The sequence below is a fragment of the Chlorocebus sabaeus genome, chromosome 5 (assembly GCF_047675955.1).
Source record: "Chlorocebus sabaeus isolate Y175 chromosome 5, mChlSab1.0.hap1, whole genome shotgun sequence".
NCBI classification, from domain to species: Eukaryota; Metazoa; Chordata; class Mammalia; order Primates; family Cercopithecidae; genus Chlorocebus; species Chlorocebus sabaeus.
The window spans coordinates 4,767,937-4,789,349 of record NC_132908.1 but is presented as its reverse complement, the minus strand read 5'-3'; the positions used below and the strand labels follow the sequence as shown (position 1 = coordinate 4,789,349).

General features: G+C 53.3%; 2 protein-coding genes across 5 annotated transcripts; one reads left to right on the top strand and one right to left on the bottom strand.

The window, feature by feature from the left end:
- Positions 1 to 176: 176 nt before the first annotated feature.
- On the bottom strand, positions 177 to 1,190 carry SMIM22 (small integral membrane protein 22). 3 transcript variants are annotated; one of them, XM_007984642.3, is made up of 4 exons: positions 1,025 to 1,190; positions 605 to 748; positions 408 to 517; positions 177 to 266 (listed from the first exon to the last, which is right to left on the bottom strand). In XM_007984642.3, the coding sequence occupies exons 2-4, from the start codon at positions 726 to 728 to the stop codon at positions 225 to 227; spliced, it is 276 nt and encodes a 91-aa protein (XP_007982833.1). In that variant the 5' UTR covers positions 729 to 748; positions 1,025 to 1,190; the 3' UTR covers positions 177 to 224. The 3 variants fall into 3 exon arrangements, with proteins under 3 accessions (XP_007982833.1, XP_007982822.1, XP_007982843.1); XM_007984631.3 differs by having other exon boundaries at positions 605 to 753; positions 1,025 to 1,086; XM_007984652.3 differs by having other exon boundaries at positions 423 to 517; positions 605 to 753; positions 1,025 to 1,086.
- A 7,578-nt stretch (positions 1,191 to 8,768) lies between these two features.
- SEPTIN12 (septin 12) lies at positions 8,769 to 20,676 on the top strand. 2 transcript variants are annotated; one of them, XM_037989884.2, is made up of 10 exons: positions 8,769 to 8,834; positions 9,453 to 9,640; positions 10,676 to 10,801; positions 11,059 to 11,140; positions 13,442 to 13,579; positions 13,743 to 13,860; positions 13,952 to 14,047; positions 18,696 to 18,792; positions 20,039 to 20,090; positions 20,179 to 20,676. In XM_037989884.2, exons 2-10 carry the CDS (start codon positions 9,475 to 9,477, stop codon positions 20,378 to 20,380), a joined length of 1,077 nt encoding a protein of 358 aa, XP_037845812.2. In that variant the 5' UTR covers positions 8,769 to 8,834; positions 9,453 to 9,474; the 3' UTR covers positions 20,381 to 20,676. The 2 variants fall into 2 exon arrangements, with proteins under 2 accessions (XP_037845812.2, XP_037845813.2); XM_037989885.2 differs by lacking the exon at positions 13,442 to 13,579.
- The last annotated feature ends 737 nt before the right edge of the window (positions 20,677 to 21,413 follow it).

Sequence of the window (21,413 nt, the reverse complement as noted above, 5' to 3'; positions counted from 1 at the left end):
TGGGAGTTCAGGCCGCCCGGTCTGAGACCAGCTCCCCTCCCAGCTAGGTGACCCAGGATGATCTGGCACAGTGGTGTTGACTGAAAGCTTAGAGAGGCCAGGTGGGCACCTGAGTGGGGCGGCGAGTCCCATGTCACCCACCCAGATGGGGACTGGAAGACACTGCAGACTCAGGCTCTGGGCAGACAAGGCTTTGTTACTGCCACCAGGCAGGACACACAGGGTCAGGGTTCCAGGGCCAAGTTATCCACTCCCTTGGGTCTTTCCTGCACGAGAAGCACAGAGGGACCGAGCAGGTTCGCTCCTTGTTCCCTAGGGGGATGAGCACCCTTCCCACCACTCCCCCCACCTCCCTCCTCCACCCCTAGTACAGTTCCATGCAGGTCCCGGCGGCCGGCAGGGCTCACCTTCCAGGGGCTCACCTTCCTGGGGCTTGCCCTGCGGGGCCCAGGGGAACCACAGCAGCTGCAGCACCAGCAGTGGGCGATGACCAGCAGCAGCAGGAGCAGCACCGTACCTGGGGACAGGACAGCCATCCAGGTGTGACCAACCCAGGGCCCAGGGCAGGGGGCTGGGGGGATCCCGAGGCTGCAGCCACACTTACCCACGAAGATGAGGAAGATGATGAAGGCAGCAGTGTCCCATGTGGACTGGAAAAACTGGTGGCTCTTCAGTCTCCCCAGGACTTCCTGAACTGTGGTCTCCAGCTCCTCTGTGGACACAGCCATCTCGGCGTGCACAGTGCCGCCTGCCCTGGCCCCCCAGAGGCTGCATCAGAACCCTGGGCTCTGCTCAGCGGGGACCACATCCAGGCTTCCCACAGCCCAGCCTCTCCCCGCGCCTGGTCCAGCACCAGCTTCCCCGCCCCCTCCCACTCCACTTCTCCTTTGGCCCCAGGCCCAGCCTCTCTCCTTGCCTAGCCGTGTGGTCCCTACCCTGACCCCAGCCTGGACAAGCTTCTCCCCAGCCACTGTCTTCTCCCCTCTCTTTCCCCTGGTGGCCCAGCCCCCAGGCCCCCACCTACCTCCTAGAAGCCTCCAACTCCCTCAACCAGGCAGGTCTGGGGAGCACAGGCTGCTTCCTGCTTCCGGCTCCATACCACCTGAGGTCTTGGCAACCAGCCCCGCCCTCCCCAGGGCCAGCAGCAGAGAGCCCAGCCCCAGCAGAGGCTGCCGAGCCCAGCGGAGAGCCAGCCCCAGCAGAGGCACTCCCTGGCTCCCCACTGCTGGAGGCCCAGGGAGGAAGATGCGGGCCTGTGGCTTCAGTCCTGGGACTTTTTACCTTTCCTCAATATCCCAGATATCCAGCTCTGTGCTTGGCCACTGCTGACTTCGTGAATGAAAGAGAGAGAGAGACGGGAGGGAAGGTGTGTGGGAGGGAGGGGAAGGGGGAGAAAACCTACCTGCATCCCACGACCCTTGAGCAGCTAGGAGAGGTGCACCTGCATCATACAGTTGTCCTTGGAATCCTCAAGGGTTGGTTCCAAGACCTCCGTGGGTACCAAAATCCACAGATGCTAAAATGTCCAATATAAAATGAGGCAGTATTTGCATATAACCTGTGCATATACTCTATACTTTAAATCATCTCTGGATTACTTATAATATGTAATATCATGGCCAGGCATGGTGGCTCACACCTGTAATCCTACCACTTTGGGAGGCCGAGGTAGGCGGATCATGAGGTCAGGAGATAGACACCATCCTGGCTAACATGGTGAAAACCCGTCTCTACTAAAAAATACAAAAAAAATTAGCCAGGCGTGGTGGCGGGCACCTATAGTCCCAGCTACTCGGGAGGCTGAGGCAGGAGAATGGCGTGAACCCGGAAGGCAGAGCATGCAATGAGCCAAGACCGAGCCACTGCACTCCAGCCTGGGCGACACAGTGAGACTCCATCTCAAAAAAAAAAAAAAAAATTGGGCCAGGCACGGTGGCTCACGTCTGTAATCCCAGCACTTTGGGAGGCTGAGGCAGGCGGATCACCCTAGGCCAGGAGTTCGAGACCAGCCTGACCAACATGGAGAAACCACGTCTCTACTAAAAATACAAAATTAGCTGGGTGTGGTGGCACATTCCTGTAATCCCATCTACTAGGGAGGCTGAGGCAGGAGAATCGCTTGTACCTGGGAGGCAGAGGCTACGGTGAGCTGAAATCACGCCATTGCACTCAGCCTGGGCAATAAGAGCGAACCTCTGTCTCAAAAAGAAGATAAATAAAAATACAAAAATTGGCCAGGTATGGTGGCTCACGCCTGTAATCCCCACACTTTGGGAGGCTGAGGCGGGCGGATCAGGAGGTCAGGAGACCAAGACCATCCTGGCTAACATGATGAAACATCATCTCTACAAAATATACAAAAAATTAGCCAGGCATGGTGGCACGTGTACCTATAGTTCCAGCTACTCGGTGGGCTGAGGCAGAATTGCTTGAACCCTGGAGGTGGAGGTTGCAGTGAGCCGAGATCGCGCCACTGCACTCTAGCCTGGGTAACAGAGCAAGACTCCACCTCAAAAAAAAAAAAAAAATTAGCCTGGCATGCTGGCAGGCACCTGTAATCCCCGCTACTTGGGAGGCTGAGGCAGGAGAATCGCTTGAACCTGGGAGGCGGAGGCTACAGTAAGCCAAGATCATGCCACTGCACTCCAGCCTGGGTGACAGAGCAAGACTGTCTCAAAAAAAATAAATCAGTTGGGTGTGGTGGCACACGCCTGTAATCTCAGCTATTCGGGAGGCTGAGGCAGGAGAATCGCTTGTACCCAGGAGGCAGAGGCTGCAGTGAGCCAAGATGGCACCACTGCACTCTAGCCTGGACAACAGAGCAAGACTCTGTCTCAAAATATATATATATGTATATTTAATATAATGTGTGCTAGGTAAATAATTGTTACATTGTATAGGGAATAACAAGCAAAAAAGTCCGTACATGTCCAGTACAGCTGTGATTTATTTTCCAAATATTTTCTGTCTGTGGTTGGCTGAATCCACAGATGTGGAACCTGTGGATACGGAAGGCCAGCTGTACCAGGAGTCTTCACCGTCCTTATATTCTCTATCTTCATACTTGAAAATATCCGGTAATGTGAGGCTCTGCACCTAGCACTGTGCTGTGTCACCTGGTTTATTTCTCATAGCAATCCTAACATGGGTATTACTGCTTTTTCCATTTTACAGATGAGGAAACGAAAGCCTAGAGAAGTTAAGTCATTAGCCCGTCACACACCTAGTGTATTAATTTCCCAATGCTGCCGTAACATTACCACAAATTCAGTGGCTTCAAGCAACACAAATTTATCATCCTACGGTTCTGAAGGTCAGAGTCTAAAATGGGTTGGCCAGGTTGTGTTCATCCTGAAGGTTCTAGGGCAGAGTCCATCTTTTGCCTTGTCCAACTTCTAGAAGCTGGCGGCATTCCTGGGCCGGCAGTCTCCCATCCTTCCACGCTCTGCTTCCAGGCTCACGTCTCCTCCTCTGACTCTAATCCTCCTCCCTCCCCCTTTTTTTTTTTTTTTTTATTTGAGACGGAGTCTCGCTCTGTTGCCCAGGCTGGAGTGCAGTGGCCGGATCTCAGCTCACTGCAAGCTCCGCCTCCCGGGTTCACGCCATTCTCCTACCTCAGCCTCCCGAGTAGCTGGGACTACAGGCGCCCGCCACCTCATCCGGCTAGTTTTTTTTGTATTTTTTAGTAGAGACGGGGTTTCACCGGGTTAGCCAGGATGGTCTTGATCTCCTGACCTTGTGATCCGCCCGTCTTGGCCTCCCAAAGTGCTGGGATTACAGGCTTGAGCCACCGCGCCCGGCCTTTTTTTTTTTTTATTTGAGATGGAGTTTTGCTCTTTTTGCCCAGGCAGGGGTGCAGTGGCATGATCTCGGCTCACTGCAATCTCCACCTCCCAGGTTCGAGCGATTCTCCTGCCTCAGCCTCCCGAGTAGCTGGGATTACAGGCGCCCACCACCATGCCCAGCTAACTTTTGTATTTTAGTAGAGACTGGGTTTCACCATGTTGGCCAGGCTGGTCTCAAACTCCTGACCTCAGGTGATTCACCCGCGTCGGTCTCCCAAAGTGAGGATTACAGGCGTGAGCCACCATGCCTGGCCTTTTTTTTTTTTTGAGACAGAGTCTCACTGTCACCCAGGCTGGCAGGCTGGAGTGCAATGGCATGATCTCGGCTTGCTGCAACCTCTGCTTCCTGGGTTCAAGAGATTCTCCTGCCTCGGCCTCCTGAATCACTGGGATTACAAGCATGCACCATCACACCCGGCTAATTTTTGTGTTTTTGGTAGAGACAGGGTTTCACCATGTTGGTCAGGCTGGTCTCGAACTCCTGAGCTCTGGCAATCCACCCCCCTCAGCCTCCCAAAGTGCTGGGATTACAGGCGTGAGCCACCACGCCTGGCCGGTTGCCCATATTGTGAATGTACTAAATGCCACTGAATTTGTTTTTTTGTTGTTGTTGTTTTGTTTGTTTGTTTTGAGGTGGAGTTTCACTCCCAGGCTGGAGTGCAATGATGCAATCTCGGCTCACTGCAACCTCCGCCTTCCTGTTTCAAGCGATTCTCCTGCCTCAGCCTCCCGAGTAGCTGGGATTACAGGCGCCCACCACCATGCCCAGCTAATTTTTGTATTTTTAGTAGAGACGGATCTCGCCATATTTCCCAGTCTGGTCTCAAACTCCTGACCTCAAGTGATGCGCCCGCCTCTGCCTCCCAAAGTGCTGGAATTACAGGTGTGAGTCACCGCACCTGACATACTTCTATTTTTAAAGCGCAGGGGAACAACTGTGGCCCCTGCTCCAGCTCTTGGCCTGGCTGGGTAGTCAGGAGGCCCACTGTCCCCTCCTCTCCCCTCTGGCCCTCAGTCTTCCTGTCTCTCTGGGTACCTTGTTTCTAATGTTTGTCGTGACTATTATGAAAGTCATATCTATCTCTTAAAGAAGATCTGGGAACCACCAAGTTGTTAAAAGACAAAAGTCAGGCCAGGCGCAGTGGCTCACACCTGTAATCCAAGCACTTTGGGAGGCCGAGGTGGGCAGATCACCAGAGGTTAAAAGTTCGAGACCATCCTAGCCAACGTGGCGAAACCCCGTCTCTACTAAAAATACAAAAATTAGCCAGGCGTGGTGGTGCCTGCCTGTTATCCCAGCTACTCAGGAAGCTGAGGCAGGAGAATCGCTTGAACCCTGGAGGCAGAGGTTGCAGTGAGCTGAGATCTTGCCACTGCACTCCAGCATGGGTGACAGAGTGAGACTGCGTCTCAGAAAAAAAAGACAGAAGTTACAGAGCCCCACCCAGTCCCAGGCAGGACAGTAACAGGAGGAGGAGGCTGTGGCAGGGAGTGGCTCCGGTGAGTCAGGCTCCTGGACCCAGGTTCGATTGCATGCCGTAAGACCCACGGGTGTGTGAGCTTGAGTAACATTCCCTGAGCCCTTCTGCCTCCGTTTCCTCATCTGTAAAATGGGTGTGTTAGCAGTATCCACCTCCTTCCGGTATTGTGAGGATGAAATGAACTGATCATCGATGTCGGAGCTGTCGAAGCGTGAGGGAAGGCTCACAGAAACATGCGCTGAATGGCCCTGTGCTATTATTGCCGTGTCCATGTGGGATTCCCTCCAGTCTTTTGTCCTCTTCCACCATAGTCACACTGCACAGACCGTTTTACCCCTGGCTTTTGCCAGTCAACACCGCCGGGAGCACCTTTCAGATGACAGCATGCTTTCTGCAAACTACTCCTTTGATGGCACTAACATGGTGCAATCCCTACTGGCACCCAGTGAGGCTCTTCCCCGCACCACCACGATTTTCAGAATTAGACCATCGCTCACGTGGGAGGATTTTCCTGGAGAAAGTGTTTTCTCTGCACAGAAGCTTATTTCCTTAGGGGACATCCCCACGAGTACGTCTACTGCTCAAACGCAGTCCACACATCACCATCACCAGAGCCTTTTGTTCATCCACTAATCACATCCTCATCTGCTTATGGAGGAGGCCCCTGTGCTGAATGCTTCAAGGACTGTGGAGCTGTGGCTTGCGAGATTTCACCTTTGACAATGAACTGTGCTCCAGGACAGGCTCTGCTCCATTGTCTCTGCCACCCTGGGCCCTGCCTGGCCCACCCTTAACTTCTAAGCCTTTATTTATTTATTTACTCATTTATTTACTTATTGAGATAGGGTCTTACTCTGTCGCCGAGGCTGGAGTGCAGTGGCACCATCTCAGCTCAGTGCAACTTCCACCTCCTTGGTTCAAGCTATTCTCCTGCCTCAGCCTCCCAAGTAGCTGGGACTACAGGTGCCCGCCACCGTGCCCAGCTAATTTTTGTATTTTTAGTAGAGACGGGGTTTTGCCGTGTTGGCCAGGCTGGTCTCAAACTTCCGACCTCAAGTGATCTGCCCACCTCAGCCTCCTGAAGTGCTGGGATTACAAGCGTGAGTCACCACACCTGGCTGACCCCTATTCTCTAAGCCTTTAATGTTAAGCCTCTGGGAAGGAGGGGGAGTTACCAGGAGGAAGAGCTGGCTGAAGGCAGTGGACAGCAAAGGACAGAAGTCTGCCTGGGGTTCAGGAAAACTGAAACCACAGCCACCTTGCTTTTGTGAATACAGTTTTACTTGGACACAGCCACACCCATCTGTTTACCTACTGTCTGTGCCTACTTTCTCACTACAATGGGAAAGTTGAATAGTAGTTGCAACAGAGAACTTAGGACCAGCAAAGCCTAAAGTAGGGACCATCTGGCCCTTTACAGAAAACACTTGCCAGGCTGTGTGGTGGCACTTTGGGAAGCTGAAGCAGGTGGATCCCTTCAGCCCAGGAGTTCCAGACCACCCTGGGCAACATAGGGAGACCTCATCTCTACAAAAAGTAAAAAATTTAGCCTGGCTTGGTCTACGTGTCTGAAGTCTCAGCTACTAGGGAGGCTGGGGCAGGAGGATCACTTGAACCCAGGAAGTCGAGGCTGCAGTGAGCCATCATTGAGTTTCTGCACTCCAACCTGGGTGACAAAGTGAGACCCTGTCCCAAAAAAGAAAAAGAGAGAGAGAGAAAGAAAAAGAAAGAGAGAGAGAGGAAGGAAGGAAGGAAGGAAGGAAGGAAGGAAGGAAGGAAGGAAGGAAGGAAGGAGGGAGGGAGGGAGGGAGGGAGGGAGGGAGGGAGGGAAGGAAGGAAGGAAGGAAGGAAGGAAGGAAGGAAGGAAGGAAGGAAGGAAGGAAAGAAAAAGAAAGAAAAGAGAAAATGTTTGTCAATACCAAGGACACAGGAGTGCCTAAGCCTTGTGAAGTCAGGTACCAGGGAACAGGTAAGAAAGAATTAACTGTGTGAGATGGACTTGGTATAAGAAACAGCTTATCAGGCTGGGCACAGTGGTTCACATCTGTAATCCTAGCATTTAGGGAAGCCGAGGTGAGAGGATTACTTGAACCCAGGAGTTTGAGACCAGCCTGGGCAACATAGTGAGACCCTGTCTTGAAAAATAAAAAAAAGGGCTGGGCACAGTGGCTCACACCTGTAATCCCAGCACTTTGGGAGGCCGAGGAAGGCAGATCACGAGGTCAGGAGATTGAGACCATCCTGGATAACATGGTGAAACCCCGTCTCTAGTAAAAATACAAAATAATTACCCAGGCGTGGTGGCGGGCGCCTGTAGTCCCTGCTACTCGGGAGGCTGAGGCAGGAGAATGGCGTGAACCTGGGAGGCGGAGCTTGCAGGGAGCCGATATCGCGCCACTACACTCCAGCCTGGGCGATAGAGCGAGACGCCATCTCAAAAAAAAAAAAAGGAAAGAAGAAAAATAAAGATCAGGCATGGTGGCTCCCACGTGTAATTCCAGCACTTTGGGGGGCCAAGGTTGGTGGATCACTTGAGGTCAGAAGCTTGTGACCAGCCTGACCAATATGGTGGAACCCCGTCTCCACTAAAAATACAAAATTAGCGGGGCGTGGTGGTGCACGCCTGTAATCCAGCTACTTGGGAGGCTGAGGCGGGAAAATCGCCTGAACCCAGGAGGCGGAGGTTACAGTGAGCCGAGATCGCGCCACTGCACTCCAGCAAGGGCAACAGAGCCAGGCTCTGTCTCAAAAACAAATAACAAAAAAAAAGAAACAGCTTATCAGAGAGACAATAAGGGAGGGGTGAGGACCATGGTCTGGAAAGCACATGACCCATTTAAAGAGGGCATCTCAAGTCAGGGTGATAATCTCTAAGATACACTGGAAATCTAGATGTTTCTGTAAACAAGAAAAAGGCAGTAGACGGTGAGCACACAGACTCAGAGCCGATAAGTCCCAGCTCTGCCACCTCCTCACTTGACCCTCTCTTATCTATCAACTGGGGGTAGTAACAGCGCTTACTTCACGGGGCTTGATTATTAAGCAAGTTAATGTATTTGGGCTCCAAGAACAATGCCATGTGCAGAGTCAGGACTGAGTAAATATTTGCTAAAGCAATCTCTTAATGTTTTTGACACTGGCAACTTAAAACACATGGCGCCAAGGATGGACACGGATGTCCCGCTAGCCGGCTGTGGGACCCGGGTTTGCTCGCCCCAACAGAGTGGTTGAGGGTATGAGCTTAGAGGTGGAAGCCCAGCTGACGTGGGGGACTCAGGCCCCTGGTTCTACGTGGGGATCATTGTATTATTAGGCCGGGGTCATTGTGAGGATGAGAGGGGTAACAGCTCCTGCTGCAGAGAAGCCCCCAGGTGGGGGTCACAGCAAGTGCGGATGGAGCTCAGATTCTTCGGTTAACTGTCACCCTCTCCCCTCCCCCATCACACACACCAGGCCCTGCCAGGACAAGGCAGCTCCTGGAAGCTCCACCAGGACCCACGTCCACCAGGTGCCACAGCAGGCTGCTTCTCTCTCTCTCTGCCCACTGTGGACTCTTTGCACCGCTCCCTCCCAGCCATCTTCCCTGCCTCGCCTTGGTGTCTCTCTCTGTGTCTCCGTCACCTTCATACCTGTGCCATCTCTCTCGCTCCCTATCTCTATCAACTCTGCTGTGTGTCCCCCTGGGGAAAGTGGGGGTGTCTCCTCCTGAGCCCCCTGCTCAAGTTCCCTGTTGGGATGGGAGCCACTTCACCCCACACACACTCCCTGAAGCCCCTCCAGGACTCCAGCCTGGCTGCAGACACCCATCCTGGACTTTGCCTGGCCCTCCAGGTTCTGCTGGGGGAAGTGACCTGAGAGGCCCCTGCCTGGGCTGTAGGTGGGGACAGGGCAGACTCCTGGGCGGGGGAGCCTCTCTGGATGGGGGTTGAAGCACCCCGGAGAAACGGCTCCCCACAGGCACCCTCGCCACACCCCTGGGACTACGGGCACTTAGGGTACACCGGAGGCATGAAGTGTGGAGGGGGTTGGCCAACAGCCAAGCTCAAATCGGGGTTCACATATGAGAGGTCAGTGTGGGCTTCTCTGAGCCCCAGTGACCCCCTTCTCCCCACCCACCTGGTGACAGGCATCTCGAACCCTCGGCCCCCATGGACCCCCTGAGGCGCTCCCCCTCTCCCTGCCTGTCCTCGCGGCCCTCCAGCCCCAGCACCCCACCCTGCGAGATGCTTGGTCCTGTGGGCATCGAGGCTGTGCTGGACCAGCTGAAGATTAAGGCTATGAAGATGGGGTTTGAGTTCAACATCATGGTGGTGGGTGAGTGAGAGGTGGGGCCCACGGCAGGACAGACCCACGGTGCTACATGTGCCTGGGCGTGTGATCTCACCTTTGGCAGCCTGTCGCCCCTCCCCGTCTGCTAAGTGGGCCTGGTAATAGCACCTCACAGGAGAAGTGCTGAGTCATCAAAAGAGAAAAATCTGCCTGGAGCGGTGGCTCACACCTATAATCCAGGGTTTTGGCAGGCCGAGGCAGGTGGATCACTTGAGCTCAGGAGTTCGAGACTAGCAAAACCCCACGTCTACAAAAAGTACAAAAATGAGGTCGGGCATGGTGGCTCAAGCCTGTAATCCCAGCACTTTGAAAGGCCAAGGCGGGAGGATCATTTGAGGTCAGGAGTTTGAGACCAGCCTGGCCAACATGGTGAAACCTCGTCTCTACTAAAAATACAAAAATTAGCGTGGTGGCAGGCGCCTGTACTTAGGAGCTACTTAGGAGGCTGAGGCAGGAGAATCACTTGAACCTGGGAGGCGGAGGTTGTAGTGAGCCGAGATTGCGCCACCGCACTCCAGCCTGGGTGACAGAGCAAGACTGAAGCAGAAGGATCCCTTGAGGCCAGGAGTTCATGACCAGCCTCGGCAACACAGCAAGACCCCATCTCTACAAAAAAAGTTTAAAAATTTTAGCCAGGCATAGTGGCATGCACCTGAATCCCAGCTACCTGGGAGGCTGAAGTGGGAGGATCGTTTGAACCTGAGGGCGGAGGTTGCAGTGAGCTGCAATCACTCCAACCTAGGTGACAGATTGAGACCCTGTCTTAAAAATAAAAAAAACAGTACAGAAATTAGCTGGGTGTGGTGGCCTGCGCCTGAGTCCCAGCTACTCTGGAGGCTGAGGTGCGAGGATCACTACAGCCTGGGAAGGTCGAGGCTGCAGTGAATTGGGATTGCATCACTGCACTCCAGCCTGGGTGACAGAGTGAGACCCTGTCTACAAAAATAAACAAGTAAAGAGTTAGAGAAAAACTGCTTAAAATGCCCACCCTAACTGCTGTCATTCGGTTGCCACTCCCAGGGCAGAGTGGACTGGGCAAGTCCACGATGGTGAACACGCTGTTCAAGTCCAAAGTGTGGAAGTCAAACCCACCGGGCTTGGGGGTGCCCCCACCCCAGACGCTGCAGCTGCATTCAGTGACCCACGGTGAGTGAGCCCCCTGCCCACACCTCACCCCGCCCTGCCCACACCCCACCCCGCCCTGCCCCACCCCACCCCGCCCTGCCCACACCCCACCCCGCCCTGCCACACCCCACCCCGCCCTGCCCACACCCCACCCCGCCCTGCCCACACCCACCCCGCCCTGCCCACACCCCACCCCGCCCTGCCCACACCCCATCCCGCCCTGCCCCACCCCATCCCACCAGGATCCAGTGTCTCCTGACTCCGCTCTCCCTCCGCAGTCATCGAAGAGAAGGGTGTGAAGCTGAAGCTGACAGTGACGGACACGCCCGGCTTCGGGGACCAGATCAACAATGACAACTGGTGGGTTCTTTTTTTTTTTTTTTTAAAGAGAGTTTCACTCTTGTCGCCCAGGCTGGAGTGCAAGGGCATGATCTCGGCTCACTGCAACTTCTGCCACCTAGGTTCAGGTGATTCTCCGGCGTCAGCCTCCCGAACTAGCTGGGATTTCAGGTGCCCGCCACCACGCCCAGCTAATTTTTTTGTATTTTTAGTTGAGACAGGGTTTCACCATGTTGGCCAGGCTGGTCTGGAACTCCTGACCTCAGGTGATCCACTCCCCTCAGCCCCGCAAAGTGCTGGGATTACAGGCGTGAGCCACATAACTGTCCCCTCCTGTCCCCTCCTGTCCCCTCCTGTCCCCTCCTGTCCCTGCCCCTCCCCCTTCGACCTTAGGGAAACACCCCAGACCTGGAACAGCCAGGCTGTGTGATCTTTTTCTTTTCTTTTTTTTTTTTTTGAGACAGAATCTCGCTCTTGCTGCCCAGGCCAGAGTGCATTGGCACAATCTCAGCTCACTGCAACCTCTGCCTCCTGGGTTCAAGCGATTTCCATCTAATTTTTTTTTTTTTTTGAGATGGAGTCTCGCTCTGTCGCCCAGGCTGGGATGCAGTGGCCAGATCTCTGCTCACTGCAAGCTCCGCCTCCCGGGTTTATGCCATTCTCCTGCCTCAGCCTCCCGAGTAGCTGGGACTACAGGTGCCCGCCACCACGCCCAGCTAGTTTTTTGTATTTTCAGTAGAGACGGGGTTTCACCGTGTTAGCCAGGATGGTCTCGATCTCCTGATCTCATGATCCGCCCGTCTCGGCCTCCCAAAGTGCTGGGATTACAGGCTTGAGCCACCGCGCCTGGCCTTTTTTTTTTTTTTTTAAAGACAGAGTCTGGTTCTTGTCACCCAGGCCAGAGTGCAGTGGCACCATCTCTGCTCACTGCAACCTCCACTTCCTGGAGTTCAAGCGATTCTCCTGCCTCAGCCTCCCAAGTAACTGGGATTACAGGCATCCTCCAACATGCTCGGCTACTTTTTTGTATTTATTTAGTAGAGACGGGGTTTCACCGTGTTGGCCAGGCTGGTCTCAAACTTCTGACCCCAGGTGATCCGCCCACCTCGGCCTCCCAAAGTGCTGGAATTACAGGTATAAGCCACCATGCCCGGCCCAATTTTTGTAATTTTAGTAGAGACGGGGATTTCCCCATGTTGACCAGGCTGGTCTCGAGCTCCTGACCTCAGGTGATTCACTTGCCTCAGCCTCCCAAAGCGCTGGGATTACACACATAAGCCACCGCACCCGGCCCTGGTTTCATTTTTATTTATTTAGAGACAGTGTCTCACTCTGTTTCCCAGGCTGGAGTGCAGTGGTGAGATCATGGCTCACTGCAGCCTCGACCTCCCCGAGCTCAAGGACCCTCCTGCTTCAGCCCCCTGAGTAGCTGGGACCACAGGCACGTGCCACCCCACCCAGCTACTTTTTGTAGTTTTTGTAGAGTTGGCATTTCCCTATATTGCCCAGGCTAGCCTCGAATTCCTGGGCTCAAGCGATCCTCCTGCCTCTGCCTCCCAAAGTGCTGAGATTACAGGCATGAACCACTGGGCCTGGCCTGACACCTGTTTTTAAAAGGATCTGAGACCGGGCGCGGTGGCTTATGCCTGTAATCCCAGCTCTTTTGGAAGCCGAGGCGGGTGGATCACGAGGTCAGGAGATCGAGACCATCCTGGCTAACACGGTGAAACCCCATCTCTACTAAAAATACAAAAAAAACAAAAGTAGCCGGGTGCAGTGGGGGGCGCCTGTAGTCCCAGCTACTCGGGAGGCTGAGGCAGGAGAATAGCATGAACCCAGGAGGTGAAGCTTGCAGTGAGCTGAGATCTGGCCACTGCACTCCAGCCTGGGCAACAGAGCAAGACTCCGTCTCAAAAAAAAAAAAAGACCTGTTTGGCTACTTACAGTGTTGACAATACCCAAGAGGGGAAGGGACTCGAGGAGGAGGGAGACCCCTGCAACCATCAGGCGCGAGTCCTTCATGGTTTGGGCCCATCTGTGGCCCTTTAGCACAGTTAATGCTCACCCCTCCCTTACTTGCACCATAGGTGCTGCTGTTGTCTCCATTTTACAGACAGTGAAGCCGAGAATGGCAGGAGGTCTCTCTATGTCTCTCTGATGATGCAGGGAAGTGGGGGAAAGTAACAGGGTGATCCAGAGGTCCTGGGCAAACCGGGACGATTCATCATCCCACAGGAGGACCACCCAGAGGACACAGCGGAGAGGGGTGGGGCTCTCTGGGCACAGCACAGTTCTGAGGGGAGGGTCCACCTCCTGCCTCAGCTGGGACCCCATCCTGGGTTACATCAACGAGCAATACGAGCGGTACCTGCAGGAGGAGATCCTCATCACCCGCCAGCGCCATATCCCAGACACCCGGGTGCACTGCTGCGTGTACTTTGTACCACCCACTGGGCACTGGTGAGGGGGCTGCACCTGCAAGGCGAGGACCACCTGCATGGGGCAGGGAGGAGGAGAAGGGGTCCCCGATGTGCGCTGCTGGCTGCCCCCACCCCCCTGCCCTGCTGCTGTCATTCATACACTCACCACCACCACCACTTCCATCACTGCCCTGCCCCGGCAGCCTGCGGCCCCTGGACATTGAGTTCTTGCAGCGGCTGTGCCGGACTGTGAACGTGGTGCCTGTGATTGCCCGGGCCGACAGCCTGACCATGGAGGAGCGAGAGGCCTTTAGGCGCAGGGTGATCTGGGTGCCTGGGGCAGGGCTGGGGTCAGCGGGGCAGAGGGCAGAGTGGGCAGGGTGGGCTGAGGTCACCTGTGCGGGATCTCCAGATCCAGCAGAACCTGAGGACCCACTGCATCGACGTCTACCCCCAGATGTGCTTTGATGAGGACATCAACGACAGAATCCTCAACAGCAAGTTACGGGTGAGAGGCTGTGGGGCAGGAGGCGGGCGAGGTGATTTCCTTCCCACACATCCTTTCCACCCAAAGATTCATCTTTCTCTGTATCTCAGGGAAACGTGCACATATTCCTAGCAGATATGACTGTCCACACATCCACAAGCTCAAAGTGAGCAAGAAATAACAGCTCACACTAACAACCCACAGAATCAGAGAAAATGTCTACAAATCACATACCCAACAAGGGGCTTGTATCCTGAATATATAAAGAACACTGGGCCAGGCACAGTGGCTCATGCCTGTCATCTCAGAACTTTGGGAGGCCAAGGCAGGCAGATCGCTGGAGGTCAGGAGTTGGAGACCAGCCTGGCCAACATGGTGAAACCCCATCTGTGCCAAAAATACAAAAAATTCTCTGAATGTGGTGGTGCACACCTTTAGTCCCAGCTACTCAGGAGGCTGAAGCAGGAGAATTGCTTGAACCTGGGAGGCAGAGGTTGCAGTGAGTGAGCCAAGATTGCGCCACTGCACTCCAGCCTAGGTGACAGAGTGACTCAAACAAACAAACAGACAACAACAACAACAACAACAAAACTCTTACAGCCCAACAATAAAAGAGGCCCTGGTGTGGTGGCAATCCCAGCACTTTGGGAGACCAAGGCGGGAGGATTCCTTGAGCCTAGGAGTTCGAGACCAGTTTGAGCAACATGGCAAAACCCCATCTCAACAAAAAAACACAAAAATTATCTTGGCACGGTGGCATGTGCCTGTAGTCCCAGCTACTCAGGAGGCTGAGGTGGGAAGATCACTTGAGCCCAGGAAGTGGAGGCTGCAGTGAGATGTGATCACACCACTGTGCTCCAGCCTGGGTGACACAGTGAGAACCAGGTTTAAAAACAAAAAAGGCAATAAAATGTAACTCAAGGTGGGGTGTGGTGGCGCATACCTGTAATCCCAGCACTTTGGAAGGCCGAGGCTGTTGGATCACCTGAGGTTGGGAGTTTGAGACCAGCCTGACCAACATGAAGAAACCCTGTCTCTACTATAAATACAAAAAAATTAGCTGGGCATAGTGGCACATGCCTGTAATCCCAGCTACTCAAGAGGCTGAGGCAGGAGAAAGGCTTGAATCCAGGAGGTGGAGGTTGCAGTGAGCTGACGTGGCGCCATTGCACTCCAGCCTGGGCAAGAAGAGTGAAACTCCGTCTCAAAAAAAAAGCATTGGCCTGGCATGGTTGCTCACACCTGTAATCCCTGCACTTTGGGAGGCTGAGGCGGGTAGATCACCTGAGGTCAGGAGTTTGAGACCAGCCTGGACAACATAACGAAACCACATCTCTACTAAAAGTACAAAAAATTAGGCCCGGCGTGGTGGCTCATGCCTGTAATCCCAGCACTTTGGGAGGCCGAGGCAGGTGGATCACAAGGTAAGGAGATCAAGACCATCCTGGCCAACACGGTGAAACCCCGTCTCTACTAAAAATACAAAAAATTAGCCGGGCGTGGTGGCGGGCGCCTGTAGTCCCAGCTACTCGGGAGGCTGAGGCAGTAGAATGGCCTGGGAGATGGAGCTTGCAGTGAGCTGAGATGGCGCCACTGCACTCCAGCCTGGGTGACAGAGAGAGTCCGTCTCAAAAAAAAAAAAAAAAAAAAAAAAAAAAAAAAAAAAATTAGCCGGGCGTGGTGGTGGGTTCCTGTAAGCCTAGCTACTCAGAAGGCTGAGGCAGGAGAATTCCTTCTGAGGCGGGAGGATTCCTTGAGCCTAGGAGTTCGAGACCAGCTTGGGCAACATGGCAAAACCCCATCTCAACAAAAAAACACAAACCTGGAGGTGGAGGTTACAGTGAGCTGAGATCGCACCACTGCACACCCCAGCCTGGGCAACAAGAGCAAAACTCCGGCTTAAAACAACAACAACAAAAAATGGTGCCATGGAAGATGTGGAGGAACTGAAAGTCTCACCTACTGCTGGAAGGAAAGTAAAATGGCTCAGCCACTTTGGAAAATAGTCTGGTGGTTCCTCAAATGCTTACACATCCAGTTACTATATGACCCAGCAACTTAACTCCTACGTATATACCCAAAACAAACAAAAATGTACACTCACAGAAAAATGTGTACATGAATGTTCACAGTAGCGTTACTTATTTTAGCCTAAAAGTGGAAGCAACCCAAATATGCATCAACAGATGAGTGGGGAAACACAATGTGGCCTATTCCCTACCATGGACTAGCCCTTATCCATGAAAAGGAATGAAGTTCACCTTTTAAAAGTGTACAGTTCAAGGCTCGGCACAGTGGCTTATGCCGGTAATAATCCTAGCACTTTGGGAGGCTGAGGCGGGCAGATCACTTGCGGCCAGGGGTTTGAGACCAGCCTGGCCAACACGGTGAAACTCTGTACTAAAAATGCAAAACTAGCCAGGTGTGTGGTGGCACGCACCTGTAATCCCAGCTACTTGGGAGGCTGAGGCAGGAGAATTGCTTGAACCTGGGAGGTGAAGGTTGCAGTGAGCAGAGATTGCAACACTGCACTCCAGCCTGGGCAAGGAAGTGAGACCCTGTCTCAAAAAAAAAAAGAAAGAAAGAATCACGCCTGCAATCCCAGCACTTCGGGAGGCCGAGGCGGGCGGATCACAAGGTCAGGAGATCGAGACCATGGTGAAACCCCGTCTCTACTAAAAAATAGAAAAAAATTAGCCGGGCGCAGTGGCGGGCGCCTGTAGTCCCAGCTACTGGGGAGGCTGAGGTAGGAGAATGGCGTGAACCCGGGAGGCGGAGCTTGCAGTGAGCCGAGATTGCGCCACTGCACTCCAGCCTGGGCGACAGAGCGAGACTCCGTCTCAAAAAAAAAAAAAAAAATTAAAAAAATAAAAAAAAATAAAAAAAGAAAGAAAGAAAAAGAAATGAAGCACTGTCACCTGCCTGCTACAGAATGGGGGAACTTTGTAAACATGTTTCTCAGACAAAAAGAATTCAGATTCAAAAGGTCACATATTATGGGATTCCATTTATATGAAATGTCCAGAATAGGCGTAGGCAAGTCTATAGAGACAGAAAGTAGATTAGTGGTAGTCAGCGGCTGTGGGGAAGGGAGAAATGGGGAGTGATTGCTAAAAGGTATGGGTTTTTTTTGGGGGGTGTGATGAAAAGGTTGTGAAATTAGATTGCGATGATGGTTGCATAACCCTGGTCAAATACTAAAAACCACTGTACTGTACAATGTTTTTTTAATTATTATTTTGAGATGTAGTCTTGCTCTGTCACCCAGGCTGGAGTACAGTGGCACGACGTCAACTCACTGCAACCTCCACCTCCTGGGTTCAAGGGATTCTCCTGCCTCAGTCTCCTGAGTTGCTGGGACTACAGGCGCACACCACCACGCCTGGCTATTTTTTATTTTATTTTGTATTTTTAGTAGAGACAGGGGTTTTACCATGTTGGCCAGGATGATCTCCATCTCCTGACCTTGTGATTCACCCATCTCAGCCTCCCGAAGTGCTGGGATTATAGGCATGAGCCACCATGCCCGGCCGAGACAGGGTCTTGTTCTGTGACCCAGGTTGGAGTGCAGTGGCACAATCTCAGCTCACAGTGACCTCTGCCTCCTGGGTTCAGGTGATTCTCCCACCTCAGCCTCCTGAATAGCTGGGATTACAGGCATGTGCCATCACACCTGGCTAATTTTTTATTTTTAGTAGAGACAGGTTTCACCATGTTGACCAGGCTGATCTCAAACTCCTGACCTCAGGTGATCTGCCTGCCTCGGCCACCCAAAATGCTGGGATTACAGGTTTGAGCCACCATGCCCAGTGTTGTCAATATCAACATTATTCCCCATCACAGATGAACTCAGAAGTTAAAACAAACCCATATATGTCACTTAGGAGTTTGCAACTTTGAATTTCTGCTTCTGGCCATGAGCAAGTAAACAACTGGAGTTTACAGTAGGGTTCAACAACCTTTTCTGCAAAGGGCCAGGTAGTACATGTTTTAGACTTTGTGGTCCGTAGGCTCTCTATTGCGATGATTCAACTCTGATGTCCTGGTTGAAAAGCAGCCATAGACAAGAGTGACTCACAGGCTTGACTGTGTGCCAATAAAACTTTATATGTAAGAAATCAGGTGGGCTGGGTGTGGTGGCTCCCTCCTGTAATCCCAGCACTTTGGAAGGCAGAGGGAGGATCACTTGAGTCCAGGAGTTAGAGACAAGCCTGGGCAACACAGAGAACTCATCTCTACTAAAAATGTTTAAAAAGTAGCCAGGCATGGTGGTGCACACCTATGGTCCTCACTCCTCAAGGGACTGAGGCGGGGGGTATCACTTGAGCCCAGGAGGTCAAGGCTGCAGTGAGCTATGATTACGCTCAGCTGATTTTTTAGTTTTTGCAGAGATGGGGTTTCACCATGATGCCCAGGCTGGTCTCAAACTCCTGGGGCTCAAGCGATCCTCCCACCTCCCACCTAAAGTGCTGAAATTACAAGCAAGAGCTACCTCACCCGGCCAGAGGCACCGATTAGACTTTATGTCTTTGAATTTGGGAATTCTGTGCACTTTCTACCATGTTACCTCCCCGAAAAGGACAGGGCTCCTCTCTCCTGCCTGGGTGCCTTGACTTCTCTTCTCCCCAGGAAGTCAATCCTCCCGTCTCCATCTCTTCTCCTCTCCCAGGACCGAATCCCTTTTGCTGTGGTAGGAGCTGACCAAGAGCAGCTGGTGAACGGGAGGTGTGTCCTGGGCCGGAAGACCAAGTGGGGCATCATTGAAGGTCGGTGATGGGTAGGATGCTGGTGGGGACAGGTTGGAAGCCAGAGCAGCCCTGTGCCTTACACATCCTTAGCACCCACCACAGGGCACAGAAAAGTGAAGCCCATTGGACAAAAAGGCCTAGGGAATGGTCCCTCTTTCCAGCTGGGAGGCCGTGGGCAAGTTTCTGGACCCTCTGGGCCTCAGTTTCCTCACAGTAAAGTGGGCATCACAGTGGCATCAACTTCCTAGGGTGCTGGAGCCGGGAGAACCACCATTTGGCACAATGCCCAATACCCAAGGCTGCCCCAGTGGCTGGCCGGAAATTACGATGGGCCTACTGTGTATCGGGCACCGCTACGTGCAGTTACCACGGTGCAGGGTAAAGGGAGGACTGACAGGGTCCCTATCCCCATAGAGCTGACGGGACAAGGACAGGTGGGGGAGGCACAGTGAAGGTGATTGTGGGGGGAGGGAGGGGAGACCGCCTTAGGGAGCGAGGGAAAGTGAGACAGGAGGGCCCGCCAGGACGCAGCCCCTGATGTATTATTACAATTATTAGAAATATTCTACACTCTTTCTGTATATATTTTTGAGATAGAGTCTTGCTCTGTCACCCAGGCTGGAGTGCTGTGGAGCGATCTTGGCTCACTGCAACTTCCGCCTCTCAGGTTCAAGCGATTCTCCTGCCTCAGCCTCCCAAGTAGCTGTGACTACAGATTATGCCATCACACCTGGCTAATTTTTGTATTTTAGTAGAGACGGGGTTTCACCATGTTGTCCAGGCTGGTCTCAAACTCCTGACCTCAGGTGATCCACCCACCTCGGCCTCCCAAAGTGCTGGGATTATAGGTGTGAGCCACCGCACCCAGCTAGAAATACACTATACTATTACCTATGATATGGCATACAGGCATTCCATGCTATCTGCAGGGGGTGGTTCCAGGACCCCCAGGGACACCAAAGTCGGCAGATGCTCAAGTCACACAGTGGGCACCCATGGATACAGAGGCCAACTGTTCATATAATACAATAATGATCAGTGTATTCATTCATTCTACAACTACTTGTAGGAGCCGCCTGTACCAGGCACTGGGGACACAACAGTGGATGAATGAATGAATGAATGAACCAACAAAGGGAAGGCAGGATAGGATAAAGAGAAATGTGGGAAAAGGGCTAAGGGAAATGGTGTCAGGTGGTGCATACACTAGGTGCTTACTGATTGTTCACTAAGCAGAGCCCATACTGAGTCCCATATCTTGCAGTGGAGAACATGGCGCACTGTGAATTTCCTCTCCTGAGAGACCTGCTCATCCGGTGAGGGTGTGGGGAGCCCAGGGGCTAGGGGGCTGGCGAGGGGCCCTGGGGACACCACCATCGGGGCTGACCATCACCGGTCCCCCAGCTCCCACCTCCAAGACCTGAAGGACATAACCCACAACGTCCACTACGAGAACTACCGTGTCATCAGACTCAATGAAAGCCACCTGCTGCCTCGTGGGCCCGGCTGGGTGAACCTGGCCCCAGCCTCCCCGGGACAGCTGACCAACCCCCGGCCCTTCAAGGTCTGCAGGGGGGCCCATGACGATTCTGACGATGAGTTCTGACCACTGGCTGATCCCGCGGCTGCTGGGCTTCCCGAGTTCCCAGCAGCTCTCAACACTCATCTGCGTACCAGAGCATCTATTACAAGTGGGCCTTGCTTTTTATGAAAAGCTGTGCTTTGAAAACAAAAGGCATTTTGTAAATGACTTCTTTGAGTTATCCACAAATAAAAAGACTGGGTCTCACTCTGTTGTCCAGGCTGGAGTACAGTAGCGCGATCATGACTTACTGCAGCCTCAAGTTCCTGGGCTCAAGCGATCCTCCTGCCTCAGCCTCTCGAGTAGCCAAGACTACAGGCATGACACCACCTTGGTGGGCTGATTTTTACAATTTTTTTGTAGAGATAAGGCCTTACTAGGTTGCTCAGGCTGGTCTTTGACCTCAGGCAACCCTCCTACCTCAGCCTCCAAAAACACTGGGATTACCACTGCTACCAACCAAGTTTTTGTGGTCGTTGTTGTTTCTGAGACGGAGTTTTTTTTTTTTTTTTTTTTTTTTTTTTGAGTTGGAGTTTTGCTCTTGTTGCCCAGGCTGGAGGGCAATGGCACGATCTCGGCTCCCTGCAACCTCTGCCTCCTGGGTTCAAGTCATTCTCCTGCCTCAGCCTCCCAGGTAGCTGGGGACTACGCTGCCACCGGGAGACTGCAGCCCCTTCCTCCGAGCCCCTGGCAGTGCCGCCACTAGACGAGAACCTCCAGGCCACCAACCCACCCCCTCTAGAGCTCCCAAGATTCTGCCACCAGGGAGGGCGCAGGGCGCTCTGGGAAATGTACTCCCGCCAGCTCCCTGAATCTGGCCTCCCCAACTTTCGTTTCCGGCAGGCTCAGTCCTAGCAGATGCTTTGGGAAAGACGCGCGAGATTCCGGGAGTAGATCCGGCATGCGAGGCGGGGCGCGCATGGGGGGGCGGGGCTTGTACGGGGCGGTGTACGTTGAGTGTACGCCTACTGTGCTTGCTGCGTTGCTCACCCAAACTGGGAGCTGGGGCGCTTTCCTGGGCACCCCAGGCAGAGGGAAACTCCGCATCGTGTTCAAC